Raw genomic sequence first — 15,316 nt, 5'->3', positions numbered from 1 at the left:
AAAAACGTGATTTCGTGTACAAAGTCAATGCAAATTGTGTTTTCAACCAAAATTCATAAATGTATGATTATTTTTAGTTTTGCTGGTCTAAATGTATTTATTTTATGCTTTTTATGATCACAGAAGAGTCACCAACAAATTTCATTGAAAAAACAATGAAAAACAAAAGGTCAAAAAACAAAGAAATACATAAGAAATTACAAAAAACAATAAAATACATAAGAAAATTATTTGATATCGCAATTTTTTTCATTTACACTTGCTAAGAACACCACAAAGAGTTTCTATACCAAAAATTAGTACATTTGGAGCTTTATTTAGGGAGTTAGAGGAAAAAGTATGATTTCGCATACTAATTACGCATAAATTAGCATAATCACTTAATAGCGATTCGCATGAAATAAATTACTATACAATCTTGTAGATTATGTCCCAGGCAACCCGCGTGCCAATTTTCGGCGCAATCGCGCGGTCGACGGCCGAGATCTTAGGGGGGGGCCTGGGAGGCCCCCCCCCCGGCCATATGAACTCCAAAAATACCCCGGCCTAGATAGGGTTAAGTCAGGTTTAACTTAGACCATGCTCTAACTCTATGCTAAAATCATGGAAAGCCAAAAGTGTCAAATTTTTTAAATAAGTTGTATGTTTCTTATGTTTACTGTGCTCTTTCCTGATTCATTGATGGTGAAGACAATCATCTATTTATACTTCCTAAACAATTACGAATGTTTTGAGAGCCAAATGAGCTGACATATGATATCTTTACTGTTAGTGATTTATGTAATAATTGGCTATTCATACTTAAACCACAACTATAACCTAAGTTTAAGTTAAACCTGACCTCAGAATATAGGCCAAAGTGTTTACAATGCCCCATGATGTCTGAAAACTATAAGGAGTGTCTGAACAAGGGTAAGGAATACTACACCCTGTTCTCATCACCATCTCTTGAAAGGGTTTCCAAAGTCACTTCCCGTAATGCGATCTTGTTGCCATTGGGATGATCTTAGTAGGGTCACATGTTTCCCATTATATATCAAACCACAGCGTACGCATTCTAAACACAGTTTGTACTGAGTAGCCGGCCCAACGTGCACACACTCTCATACTTCTGTGTGAAAAATTACTTCTCACCTTTGTTTAATTAAACAAGTTTAACGAATTGAAAACCACACAGCGAGATGGTTCCAATCTGGTTTGGATGACCATGTAAGATCGTTTAGAGCATTCCCATAACATATTAAACTGGTTTGCACTAAACTGGCATGTGGTTGAGAATGGTGTCTTAAGTCTCTTACCATCTGGGAAGACTTCCTTCGGAACCTGTTTGCTGTTGAGGACCCTGACGACCTGAGCAGAGTCTGGGAGTACCACAGGGCTACCGGTGGTGCCTGTTGTACCACTCTTCTTCATGAGAGATGCTAGGGGGTCTCGTCCTGAAGGCTGGGCTGAAGGTGGGGCAGGACGTGGTGCACTGTACACGTCTACAGAAGACTGGCATAATGAAAACAATACATTTCATATAGTTTCAGTTTATTTCCATTATTCACATAAATACAAACAGTTTACATTGGTTGACATGGGTTGTAACATATCGTGGAATGAAATAAATTGTTCTTGAGACAAATAGGAGTTTATACACAAAACCAGTGAAGAATGGAAGGGCCTAGGTTGAAAGCATAGCTTGCGAGTTGGTTGTAAGCTCACTAAAGAGTTATTCTATTGCTCCAGACACCCAGAACAAAACACAAATGGGGGGACCATGCATTCTCTGTTATAGGACCAAAGCTATGGAATCAACTGCCTATCCAATTACGTCAAATTTCATCTACAGAAACATTCAAGTCCCAGCTAAAAACTTATTTAATCTCCCATTAACAGTTTAATATTGTGTTTATTCAGGAGAATTGGAATTCTATTCTTGTTTTCTATTACTGTGGTAGAAGGCCAATCGTAACAAATAGCACAACAGGGGGACTGAGGCATAACAGATTATAATGCTTGCTTCAAATAAAACATATGTTTTATGAACACTCTTAAAACAAACAGATGCTCACCTGCAAGTCTGGAAAGCCGACAGCTACAGAGCCATAGCTGTTAGGATCAGCCATAAGCCTGTTTGGTGCATCCATATTCTCGCCGATGACGGAACTCAGGTTGTCTTTAGACAAGCCTTTATGTGATACCGCGAGAGGGAGGCTGCCTGATGACGCGGAACTTTCACTGTCTGCAACTAAGAAAACAAGAAGATAATACTGCAAATCTGTATTGTAAATCGCATCTAGCTTTTCATCAAATGTCTTGATGAATTTCCAAAGGATATTAATGTTACTCTGGCTTAAGATTTAATAGCAGCCTTTTACAGCGCAATAATCATTTCAAAGAATAAATTTCTGCGAGGCACCTCTCAGGGGGTGTTACAAGAAAATATTTGCAATCGATTGCAAATTTCTGCTGCATATTTAGGAGTAATTGATCGATTTTTAATATAGCAAATCATTTTAAATTTTGTTGATGTAAAAAGGAGACCATTGACCAATAGCAAATTTGCAATCAATGAGCAATAATAATAAATACAGCATCTATTATGTGTCATCTATCTAGTAAACTACTCCAAGGTGCACAGGGAGTGGAAATTACAGATAAAATGTTTGCTTGTGTGGAAACTTGAATGTTATATCAATGATGGTAAAATACTGTTGGGATTTCTGCAGAAAGACATTCCTAAGGTTGCTAGGGTGACTTTATACATAAAAAAAGGGTAGATTAAATACCTGTATCACCTGGGCTGGCATCAAAGATGGCATGCAGCTGACTGACTGGTGCATCATGGGAAGGACGGGTCATTAAGTATTTCCTGTATCATGGCATAAAAAAAGAAAATTATATTGATGGTTTGATTGTCCATATCAAATATTCATTTTGTTTGGAGTCATTAAAGACATCATAGAAAATACATAATCAACATAAAATACAAAATATAAACATACATATAAAGCATACTGAATAATCATATCAATAATTTCATTCATGGTAAAAGAAAGTCGTTGCAGCAAAAATATTATTTCATGAAAAAATGTTTGAAATCAAGGTTAATTGTCACCATATTAGCATACATGTATATCTTGATCTGGTACATTAATGTAAACTTTTTTTGAGATCATGAAATCTTAGCTTTAAGCCAATAATCCTGATGATCACTTACACAGAAAAGCATATGTGGGACAGTGTATTAATTTTGCTTGAAAAAATACCTGATATTTGAAAGAATTCCATGATGATTTCACTCATTTCTTGTCAATTAAACATTTTCTTTCAGAGCAATTTGGCACCTATTTTGTATTCATACATACAAACTTGTAAGTGGTAATTTTATTGGATTCTGCTTGAAGTCATTTTGAGATAGTTACAAGTGGTATTTATCTTTAATACAAAGGATACCAACCTATCAGTCTTGGCTTCTACCAGTAGCCAAGCATCAGGAGAGGCAAGCTTGAGTGACTTGATGTTCATTGGGAGATTAACTGTATATGCATCGCCATTCAACACATCCATCCATTCAACTTTGGATCTATCAATCAAGAGAGAGAGTGAGAAAAAACATTCAACTTAAAATTCCATTCAGTTTTCTGAAACATACTCGACAAACATACTGAAGAATAAACACATAGCTGCCAACCTGAACAAGAACATTTCAGTATTTTGGTGAGGAAATCAGTATGTTCAAAGAAATACCATAGGACAACACATAAAAATGAAACTTGAGAAATCAGTATTTTGCATGAAACTATCAGTATTCTTCTCATTTTTCAGTACTAAATACTGAAAATCAGTACTACTTGGCAGCTCTGTAAACAGCATGGGATTACAATTTCACATTACTGGTTATTTAACTGTTGGTGCAGAATCCACAAGATTAATAAATCATATACAATATAAACAAGTGGAATGCCTCTGGCCGTCTCACCTGCATCACGCGGTTCAATATAGCAGCAGTGCTGACTTTGAATACTACTCTAACTCGCACAAGATGTTCAGTGATACATGGTTACTCTTATGTCCACTTTTTATGAACTAGACCAATAAACTTACAGAGATATGATGGTTATTCAACAAAAAACCCCAACATGGCCAAAGTTCATTGACCTTACATGACCTTTGACCTTGATCATGTGACCTGAAATTCGAACAGGATGTTCAGTGATACTTGATTACTCTTATGTACAAGTTTCATGAATCAGATCCATAAACTTTCAAAGTTATGATGGTAATTCAACAGATACACCCAATTCGGCCAAAGTTCATTGACCTTTGACCTTGGTCATGTGACCTGAAACGCGCACAGGATGTTCAGTGATACTTGATTACTCTAATGTCCAAGTTTAATGAACTAGACCAATAAACTTTCAAAGTTATGATGGTAATTCAACAGATACCCCCGATTTGGCCAAAGTTCATTGACCCTAAATGACCTTTGACCTTAATCATGAGACCTGAAACTTGCACAAAATGTTCAGTGATGCTTGATTACTATTATGTCCAAGTTTCATGAATCAGATCCATAAACTTGCAAAGTTATGATGGGAATTCAACAGATATCCCCAATTCGGCCAAAGTTCATTGACCCTAAATGACCTTTGACCTTGGTCATGTGACGTGAAACTCATGCAGGATGTTCAGTGATACTTGATTAACCTTATGTCCAAGTTTCATGAACTAGGTCCATATATTTTCTAAGTTATGACATTTCAAAAACTTAACCTCAGGTTAAGATTTCGATGTTGATTCCTCCAACATGGTCTAAGTTCATTGACCCTAAATGACCTTTGACCTCGGTCATGTGACATGAAACTCTAATAGGATGTTCAGTAATACTTGATTAACCTTATGGCCAAGTTTTATTGACTAGGTCCATATACTTTCTAAGTTATGACGTCATTTCAAAAACTTAACCTCAGGTTAAGATTTGATGTTGACGCCGCCGCCGCCGTCGGAAAAGCGGCGCCTATAGTCTCACTTTGCTTCGCAGGTGAGACAAAAAAATCAATATTATGAATGATCAAACTAATTGTAATTTGAATAATGACCAAGACCACTATTGTTGTAACTGTTCCCATTTAAATTTCAATGTAACAATACAATAACTTATTATGAATTGCTTCATATGCTTCAATAGATTTAAATGTTTTGATGTAAACATTGAAACAAAGAACACTCATCTTTGATCCCCTCTCTTTCCTTTTCTTCCTCTTTGTCATAAACATCATTCTGCACATCTTAATCTTCTCTTTCATCATGTAAATGCTTTCCAATGTCAACTTAATTGGGACTACTCGTTTTCTTCTGCTGAGTTGATGACATCATATGCATAAGTCCTATCTAAAGGCCACCACACGCCTTATGACCCGACTGATCTGCGACCGAGTGAGGGGAAATGTGACGTCATAGCTCTTGTCAGCTTGAGTGTCGCTGACTGGTCAGAGAAAAATCGCAATGAAAATCATAGAGATTTGACATGTCGAATCCTTACAACTGCATCGCAAGCTCAGTCCAAACTCCAGCCAATCAGACAGTAGAGTCACACTTAAATACGGACGTATACATGATATGCAAGGTGCATACGCAGTACTAAGAATCATTATCTCTGTTGCTATGGCAAAAAGTGCATTCGAGAGTCGCAGACTAGCATAGTTGGATTGCAAGGTGTGCGTGTCGAGGCTTATGACTACCTTGCGATTCATCTCCCTTCACTCAGTTGCAACCAGTCACAGACCAGACGGGTCATATGGTGAGCGGTGGCCTTAAGGAACTTAGTCAAGACTCACCCTCCATCTACGTAGAAGACCAGCCAGTTCTCATGGGCAAACTCGGAGCACATCTTGTATTGGTCCTGCTGGTTGCCGCTGGTTACGGTACGTCTGATGTTGGTAACTGTCTCCTCCAGGAGCCCTGTGGTGTAGAGTCTCCAGACGGAGCCATTGGATGGGTCAATGAGGAGACTGGTGTGGGACTATCAAGGAATAGAAAGAAGAATCTTGTAAAGATATGATAATGGAATATGACATCCCCTCCCACTGTAAGGACCCATTTAGATCTATTAGAAGGCCCTTTTCCTTAATCATATTTTTACACACTTTTTTGATCCCCTCCAAAGAGGCCCTTGAGCTACTCTTCTCTCGATCTAGTCCCCAGGCAACGTCTATTATTAGACTTATATACATACTAATTAAAAAAAAATCATGGTTGTGCCTGATTCAATCTTCAACGACACACATGCAAAAAATCTGATTTTGTAATCTTGACATTTCCTTCCACATACATTACGCGAATCCTGTGTTTAAAAAATACCCCACCAGCTTATAACACAGGAACTCCATTGCCTTGCGTGTTGTGTCAATGGGAGATCAGGTGGGGTATTTGAAACCCCAATTTCAGATTTTGGGAGAGCTCTCGTTTAAACTGGGGTGGGGTTCATCTGACTGCTGATAATGCCTTGCGTGTTAGTCAATGGGATCTCAAGTGGGGTATTGACACCCCAATTTCAGTTTTTGGGGAAAGTTGCATTTCTCGCGTTTAAACTGGGGTGGGGTCGATTTAGTGACTGCTGCTGCTGATAAGAGCCGATAACACCGATGCCTGCCACCACAACAGGCTGATGAACAGCATGGAGTGGGATTGCAGCTGTCCTTGTTACGTAATAATATAAACAAACTCTTCAGAGCTTCCTGGCTGACATTAATCTTGAAAGAATGAATTTGTATTCTATTTGTTTTAGGACATTAGCATATCTAAAAACGATTCGGAATTTAGATGAAGATTGACATGAAATTTTGAACGATGCAAAATGACCCACAATTGCCGAAATAACAATAAGTTTTAAAAAATCACCCTCTCTCTCTCTTGCTCTCTCCCTCTCTCTCTGCCAGGCCTTATGAAGGTCACTTCTCCTTGGGGGAAGGTGGATTATCTGGGAGAGTGCGTGGTTGTTTACTTAAGGATAAACATTCCTTGTTGATATCGGGGATGGGGGGGGGGGGCGAGTGAAAGTAGCTTGGAAGTTGGAATTTGAAATTGGGGTGTCAGATGAGATCCATTTTTAAACACAAATTTTCGTAATGTAGGCTATAAAACATAACATCAGTTAACTCCTAAATAGCCTGTTTCATGATTGAGCATTTATACCAACTGGTTCAGCAGTGCAAGTAAAAATAAAGAGATCACTAAAAAAATTAAAATTCAATTTAGTGTTTTCAAAATATACTTGTCAAAAACTCCAAAGATTAACAATGTGAGTTCACATTCAAAAGCATAAAATATAACTGATAAAAAATATAACTTGCAGTGACTATAATTCAACCAATTTCACAAAGAAGAAAAATATCATTGGCGAATTGGCTTCTGTGGCTCTCTTGAACTACCCAAACAGTGACGAATAAATAAATTCATTAGAAATCAGTGGAGTTGAACATACCTTTGGATCGTTGAGAACAACCTGTCCCTGGAGTGGGCCACCGAGGGCTGCAAGCTGGGCTGGTCTGTAGCCTAGATAGGGGAATACATCGTACAGGTCCAGGAACTGAATAGACTGGCCCAGAGGCTTCATACTGTACAGACTGATTGGGTTCCCAACACAGACATGGACCATCTCAGATGACTTCTCTATAGAAATACAAGATATATTACATGTCATTTGAATTAAAGAAAAAACAAATCAGTAATTCCAATTTCATTAAACAAGGATTCCGGTCAATTTCACTAGCTAGAGGTCAAAAGAAGCCAGACCACATGTGTTCTACACATGTTCTATGGACCCCTACGAGAAACTTCATTTGCTGATAGGGTGTTCCATCCCGCGAGTGGTAAATAAATGAATAAATATAGCCTGAAAAGGCCTAAAATGAGAATTTGTCAGGGCTTGAAATGAGTCAAAAGCCTATAGACATTCATCTGCGATTAAACAGAACATGAGAGCAAAATTAGGAAAACAAAGAAAACATAAAACACTTAAAATATATCAATAGAACATGAGCAATAAAAACATGAGATCAAATAAGAGTTGGTGCATATCTATGCCACTAATAAAGGAAATGTACGGAAATGGGGCATGCACTAAGAAGCCATGAGAAGGCTTGTGGAAAAGCACATACTCAACAAAAATGGATCTACATTGATTTCTCATAAAACTAGATCCATGTACATATAGATTCTAAAATGTCCTCCTGATAAAAAAAATAGTGCCCCCGCCATTACCAAATCAGTTATACACACTTAGCTTATTAAAATGTTCATGACTCCTGAGCTACATGAAGCAAGTTTGAGGATGATCCTTGAAATGGTTTGAAGTTATTGGTATAAGATAATTTTTTTCAGGTATAACAACTTTTGTGACCTCCAAGTCCAATTGGATGCAGTATTCTCTCTGATATGAACCAAGTTTGAACTTGATAAGTCAAGTGAATCTATGGTTTTCTTGAGAATGAATTATTTAAATAATAATGCACCCTGTGAACTTTGACCTTCAACTTTGATATCCCCCAAACTAATGATGTAAGAAGATGAAAAAACAATAAAATTGTTAGTCTAGTTTCTTACTAACATTCATTGATACATCCGAAGTGGTCAGAAAAAACAACCATTACAAGAAAAATGTCATTTACAGATACCATGACATTACATACCTTTAGTAACAGCAACATCAGTCGGTATATTCATCTCATTCATTGGTAGTTGCCATGATGCCATCTGCTCGTTGAAGCTTGAAGCTCGGGAATCTACTCTATCTAGCTTATGCTCCCTAACCTGGATATGTGCTGGCCCCTGAAAGTACAATCAAAATAAATTTTGAATAAAATTCATAGGAATAGAAAATTGTAGACAAACAAAAATAAACTATCCAGGCCAGATTCCAGATTTATAAAGGGGAGGGGTAATTTTCATTAAAAAAAATGATGATCGAGAGCCATATTGTCAGTGTACTGCTTGAAACTTCCTGCTGTTTAAATCTCAAAATCAGTCTCTCAAGGACAAAAGCATATAGGTTATGCCACTTTAAGTGCCAGCCCTATTTTAACGAGAAAGTAAGATTTCTGTACAGGAATTACTGTAAGCGACTGTTTTCAGACTACATGAAGTTCCCATCATCAATATAATATGGATATCATGGCTTTTTCTAAACGTTCCTCAAATGTCACAATTTGGGATAAAAGGTTTTAAAAGCGATGATAACCGAGATGGAGAGTAGGATATTACCTTGACTCTGAGCTTCTTTTCTTCCACAGGACACATCATCTTCCTCTTGCTTGCTCCTCTATCACCAAACAACCATCGTCCAGATAGGCTGGCTGGTGGCAAGGGAAACCTGTAACCATGGAAATACAAATTTACTAATTCATATATGGACAATTCCACAAAATATTCAACCATTTTGTAACGTTCGACCCCATTCTTCTTAATTCTTACTTCATTTCATAAACTGACCAAGTCATGGTCCTTTGAGAACATTACAGACTGTCGAAAGAACAAGAATCTAAGATATAAGATTCATGAAGGTCTTACATAGGCTACACTGTACATGGGGTCAGACATACATATTTTATGGAATTGCCCTTATTTATTACTTAATGTTTATTTGGTAGGGTCATCATTGGAAGCACAAGTAAGAGGAAACTTTAACAAAAATATAAAACAGAATCTAGATCATAAGGTTAACTTAGATAAGTTGACCTCAGATAAGCCAAATAATCACAGAGGTCAAAGCAAGTTTATATTTTGAGGTCCCATAGTAGAAAGAGATGTGATCAAAAGAAAGAGATGTGATCAAAAGAAAGAGATGTGATCAAACACAACTCCAAAAATAAAACACATTTTGATTTTCAACAAATGAAATGCCCAAATTAGAGACATGTGCTTGAGTTTTCAAGTTTGTGTTCAAATGAAATTCTTCTTGCCACATGCCAAAGATTATGCTTAACATGTGTTACACGCCTCTCCTAAGTTCAATTTCTTCCACATGGTTTAAACAGATTTCTGAGGTCCAAAAATGGCTGAATTCATCTTTTACCAGTATTACTTGTTATCTTACAGACAATGGCCATTGCAGCTCGTGCTCATTGATCATGCAAAGATTATGTCCATCCAATCAAAAACATGATTTGAATAATATGGAAAAAAATCAAGCACAACAGCGTATATTACCAACAGACAACTCTCTCTATTACGAGTCAGAGCTGCTACACCAAGACGCTTCCACTCCACAATTGTGGAGTGGAATTGTGATTGTGAAAATGACAAATGGCATCATGAACCCCCCCCTTCCCTTAAACCGGTAGTCCATTTTTGGATTTGCGTTTCAGAGAGCTGTTTGTGGGTTAGATTGACATTATGCATGACTGGTGACCATTTCTTGGGAGTTAAATCAGGAGCCAGTTTCATAAAACTTGTTATAATAACAAATTTGCAATAACAGTTAAAAGCTACTGAAATACTTCTGATTGGCTGATGATAAATTTGATCAGGCATGGACATGTAGGAAATTCATACGTTATACTAAAATAGAAGTTGGGAGTCATGCATAAGGTCATGAACAGCTTAATAAAACACCCATGAAGACTTCATTCCTTTAGAAGCTTTCATACTTTATCATATCTCTTCCAAACATGACAGTCCTTATGAGTTAAAGTACATAAAACAGTCATTTTCCTCTCTCTCCCTACACTTTTTATTTTTCTCCCCATTTCTTTATATTATTTGATTTGTAGCTCACAGTCAACCTTAACACTTGTCATTCACAGTTGCTTAGTATTATTTCAAAGTATATTTATTTCTCACTTTAGAATGTTAATACTTAAATCTATAGTTTTTTGGTCATAACTGCTAATGTTTCTCTCTGTCTTTATGTTTTGCCAATTAAAAAGCAAGTCAATGAAATTATTTGCACTGAATTGAATCTATAAAATTGATATTTGTTCTAAAATACAGACAGATGGTAACAACAATAAAAGACATTTCACTCAGAAAAATGTTGAAAAAGTGTAATTTTATTGATTTATTATTCATTTGACAACTTTCTTGACATCAACTCGAAACAAAGGCAGTTATGAATATCAAATTGGTATATACAATACTCTTTCCAAAATATAATTTTTCTTTCAAAAAATTATATCATTATCATATCGGCCTATCTGTATCTCACAATAGGTCATAATTTTTTTCCACTATTATCAAATTCATTCATAATCCTATTATATTGCTTACTGAAGAAAAATACAGCACATAATAGTACAAATTTCACAATTGTCCTCACAAGAGTACAGACAAAAGTCCTGAATTTTGTTGCTTATATTGTAATGCTGTCATAAAGCTAATTACAATGAACGTTTCTTTAAAAAGATCCGATTCCAATTTTCCTAACAAAACCATAGAATATTCCTGCGTCTAATATCATCCTGTTCAATATTTATCCTCGGACAAGGCCATCTTGTGGGTACAACTTGTTGTGCCGGTGCAAGAACGCCTTTAACACTATACTGTTGCGCATACCATGCTAGCAAAAAGAAAAGCCCATATCAGCATGCATAAGGGCATTGTTAGGGGCTTTCTTGCAATGACACACAACAAACTCTTTCACATCTCATCATGTCAAAGTTTCTATTCTACATAATTCATAATTTATGAACATACATTAACATGAATTTTGTGCTTAGAAAATATGATTATCATACAAGATAGGCTAAAATATGTCCTGAGATAAAAAAACAACAACCCTGTCAGCGACAAAGGTACAGATAGAATAATCAATATTCTTAAAATAATGCACTGATTGAAACTGACATGACAACTGATTCATATTAGACACGTCCATATATAGACTTATGCATCTACACATCAAATGACGTTTGCTACCTCATTGCACAAGATATAATAGACAAGTAAACAGTTTAAATATATTTGTTCTTTGGCAAAATATGATGAATTACCATCAACATCCTGCACATGTTGCCTATCAATCATATTACCCATGGTAGAGCTTGGGGGGGGGGCAAAGGCACCAAATATATGGAAACAAGCTTCCTAAAGATACAAGATGAATTACTTTGACTGATTCATATAATGATGATCCACAGTATTTAAAGGCGTAGGCTCATCCAATAAGTTAATTACTACACATCTGCTGAAATAAGTGAGTTTTGAGAGACGGTTTGATGAGTTCTAGGCTGATATCTGTGCTACAATCCTACATTTTTAAGAAGTACCAGCTTTCAATTCCATATCCCCCCTCTGACACAAATACAAACAATTTATATTGCATAACTCCTATTGAAGAAATGAATATCAGTATTACATTTAAGCAGCATTCATGTATTTCAGATCGACAGATAATCAGCAAGCAATGTGTTCAAAATATAATTTGGAGACAAACATTCCTGAAGTCCTGAAAGGAATACAACTTTGCATAAAAAAAATTGAACAGGTCAAACATGAAGTTGTACCTAGGACCTTTAGAATTAATAGACCTTTAAATGAATCCCCCTATTTTTAGCAATTGAGATGAAACATTAGAGAAGAATGCAATGCCACAAATCAAGTGACAAACACACTTCTCTTTAGTAGGATAATCATATGGAAATTAGGCTAGATTAGGCCAAGAAGAGCACATTAGATAAAAGGTAAATATTACTCAATTTGGTCAACATATCAATTGCTTCCTTAGGTCATTCCTCTCTTTTGACTTCTCTTCTACAGTATCATCTTACATAGAAGAATAACAACAATCATCACAATATTCAATGCATCATTTCATTCTTATCAATACAATAGACCTTATGCATTGATGTCATCGCGCCGCTATCTTAGAGTTCAGTGCCACTGCCTTGCATGCATTGGTGACCTGTAGCTGGCATGTCTCTGAGAACTCCATTTACACTTATTCCTATATCCTCTGAGGGAGGGCGCTATAAGATTATGATGTCATATGCATAAGATCTATTACATGAGAGTGCTTACTCTTTGGCTAGCTGCACATTAGCTGTACTTGCTCCTATAGGAATGCCATGTTTATGAAGAGTCTCAACAACCTGTTCTCTCATCTCATTATTGTATGCATCAAAATCAAAGACATTCTTCACCACCTGAGGGAGCCCTTCATCTGGATACCTCTGTATCAGGAAAAGAATATATGACACAAAATAAACATGAAAAGCCCAAGAAAAATAATTAAACAAAGGGATTGGTACTTATCAGAAAAAAGCAGTGTATTTGATTTTTCTTTTAGTAATTACATTTTAATCATACACTTGTGCAGTGAGCATTATATCAATTTCAATTAACTTTCGTCAAACTTTGACTTTGACTTACTGATTTATCAAACTTGATAATAACTCTTGGTTATGTTATCATTGTTTCTAAATAAACCTGAACAGTCATCATAAAGATATCTGATACCTTCCATCCATGGTTGAGAAATGGTTTTAAACCATAAAGAAAACTAAGCAGAATTATCGGGGTCCCAGCATTTTTTCTTCTTAAAACGTCGATTGTAAATTTTAGATCACGTTTCATTAAAATGTGCTACATGATGTAATATTCCATTTTAACTGAAAAATTGAACTAGGAAATTGTTCATAGATTTATCATATCTTAATATAGGCTTCAGATGGAAATAAATAACTGTTTATTTGAACTGAAATCAAGGAATAAACATCAATTTTTTTTCTAATTTCAACAAACCTGCAGATGTTTGACCATGTTAACCACCTCCCTGGTTGAGTAAGGATAGGCGATAAGACCCTGGTCTGCCAAGGACCTGAGCTCACTGAAGGCTAGGACCAGCTTACGTAGGATAGGCTTAGGTACATCAGGACCGTAGCGTTGTAACATAGCCATCTCTGATTCTATGTCAGGGTTATCTATGGCATGGCAGCTGAATATATCACCTGTGTACAATGGAAGAAATACAACACTAACATAATTAGATCTTGATTTAATAAAAATAAATAATATAGGATTTGTATAGCGCATGTATCCACCTTGCTAGGTCCTCAAGGCGCTCCTATATCACCCCGGCTAAGCTAGTCTACCAATTCTGGTGCACACAGCTTTTTGAGGAATTACTTCCTGCCGCTACCCATTTACTTCACCTGGGTCGAGTGCAGCACAGTGTGGATAAATTTCTTGCAAAAGGAAAACACGCCATGGCTAGGATTCAAACCCGCGACCCTCTGTTTGAAAGGCAAGAGTCGGATCCACTAGACCACGATGCACATCATCTCATTTACATGTATCTCAATTAGATCAATTAATTGTAAAATATAATGTAAGGATGTAAGGGAGAAACAAAAAGCCATTGGCCTATCTACGCTACTCCCTTTCTACATTCATAACTGATGGAAATTGTGCATTTGATATTACAACATGTCTCTGTGATACGGGACCAGATGCGTAGAATTATAAAAATAAGTGATGGAAATTCCACATACATTGATATAGATAGCTTACCTAATGAGCCAAAGAAGTCATTTCCAAGGAATGGGAAGCCAGGTCTGTTTGCTAGAACCATCATACTAAAATCAGGATGAGTGATGATGATGTCATCGGAGGGAGGCATTCCAGATTGGGCTAAAGAGAAATAGAGAGAGAAAAAAATATCATCATGCTTCACATAAAAGAAAAGGATAGTATTTACATGTAAAAGATAAACTAGTTTGTGGTACAGACGAAAATAATAAGACAATCTTGAATTTCCTAGATGATCCTACAAGAGGATTTACAATATACAAACATAAGTTAACAAATGTTAAAGTACAGTTTTTATTTTACAAATAGAATGACCACTCATTTACCTTGAACCCTAAGCCCATCAGTTTGCACTCACTTGTTAAGATCACAGGTTATTAGTTCATACTCACCGGATACGATACGCCTCCCATCAGCTAACATCATCTCTCCACTCTCTACCAATGCTTTAAGAACGCAGGTCACGTGGGTAGGGGCCTTGTCAGCTTCATCTACGACCAGAATATGACCATATTTGACAGCTTTTACCTGCAGACGATAAAATGTACATGTATGCAGCACTGCAAATATTGCATTTAACTTTGTTTATTTCTATCCGACCTAAAATTCCAATTACTGAATTCGCAAGTGAATCAGAGAATTCTATTTTCAATCCTGAACACACTGCCTATAACTCCAACTCCAAGTAAAAATGTTTGCTTCATATTGTCTACAGTATTTATATGTATTATTGTTTCATGGAAGTTGTCAGTGTGGCTGCCTCAGATTTCATTTTATCAGCTTCCCGCTCCCCTTGTGGATACAT

At 36.5% G+C, this 15,316-nt stretch overlaps 1 protein-coding gene across 2 annotated transcripts in view; it reads right to left on the bottom strand.

Moving 5' to 3' along the window:
- The window catches only part of LOC121431400 (von Willebrand factor A domain-containing protein 8-like), a 63,973-nt gene that overhangs the window by 13,118 nt on the left and 35,539 nt on the right, over positions 1-15,316 (bottom strand). For both annotated transcript variants that reach the window (XM_041628965.1, XM_041628963.1), the window contains exons 24-35: positions 14,904-15,039; positions 14,494-14,613; positions 13,726-13,931; positions 13,003-13,154; positions 9,250-9,358; positions 8,679-8,817; positions 7,472-7,659; positions 5,826-6,010; positions 3,446-3,571; positions 2,775-2,857; positions 2,058-2,233; positions 1,299-1,494 (exon numbers count right to left, since the gene is read on the bottom strand). In XM_041628965.1, coding sequence (XP_041484899.1) covers positions 1,299-1,494; positions 2,058-2,233; positions 2,775-2,857; positions 3,446-3,571; positions 5,826-6,010; positions 7,472-7,659; positions 8,679-8,817; positions 9,250-9,358; positions 13,003-13,154; positions 13,726-13,931; positions 14,494-14,613; positions 14,904-15,039 — 1,816 coding nt within the window. The remainder of the gene's footprint in view (positions 1-1,298; positions 1,495-2,057; positions 2,234-2,774; positions 2,858-3,445; positions 3,572-5,825; positions 6,011-7,471; positions 7,660-8,678; positions 8,818-9,249; positions 9,359-13,002; positions 13,155-13,725; positions 13,932-14,493; positions 14,614-14,903; positions 15,040-15,316) is intronic.

The sequence above is a fragment of the Lytechinus variegatus genome, chromosome 17 (assembly GCF_018143015.1).
Source record: "Lytechinus variegatus isolate NC3 chromosome 17, Lvar_3.0, whole genome shotgun sequence".
Lineage (NCBI taxonomy): Eukaryota > Metazoa > Echinodermata > Echinoidea > Temnopleuroida > Toxopneustidae > Lytechinus > Lytechinus variegatus.
The sequence above is the reverse complement of the archived record's forward strand: the minus strand, read 5'-3'. Positions and strand labels throughout refer to the sequence as shown.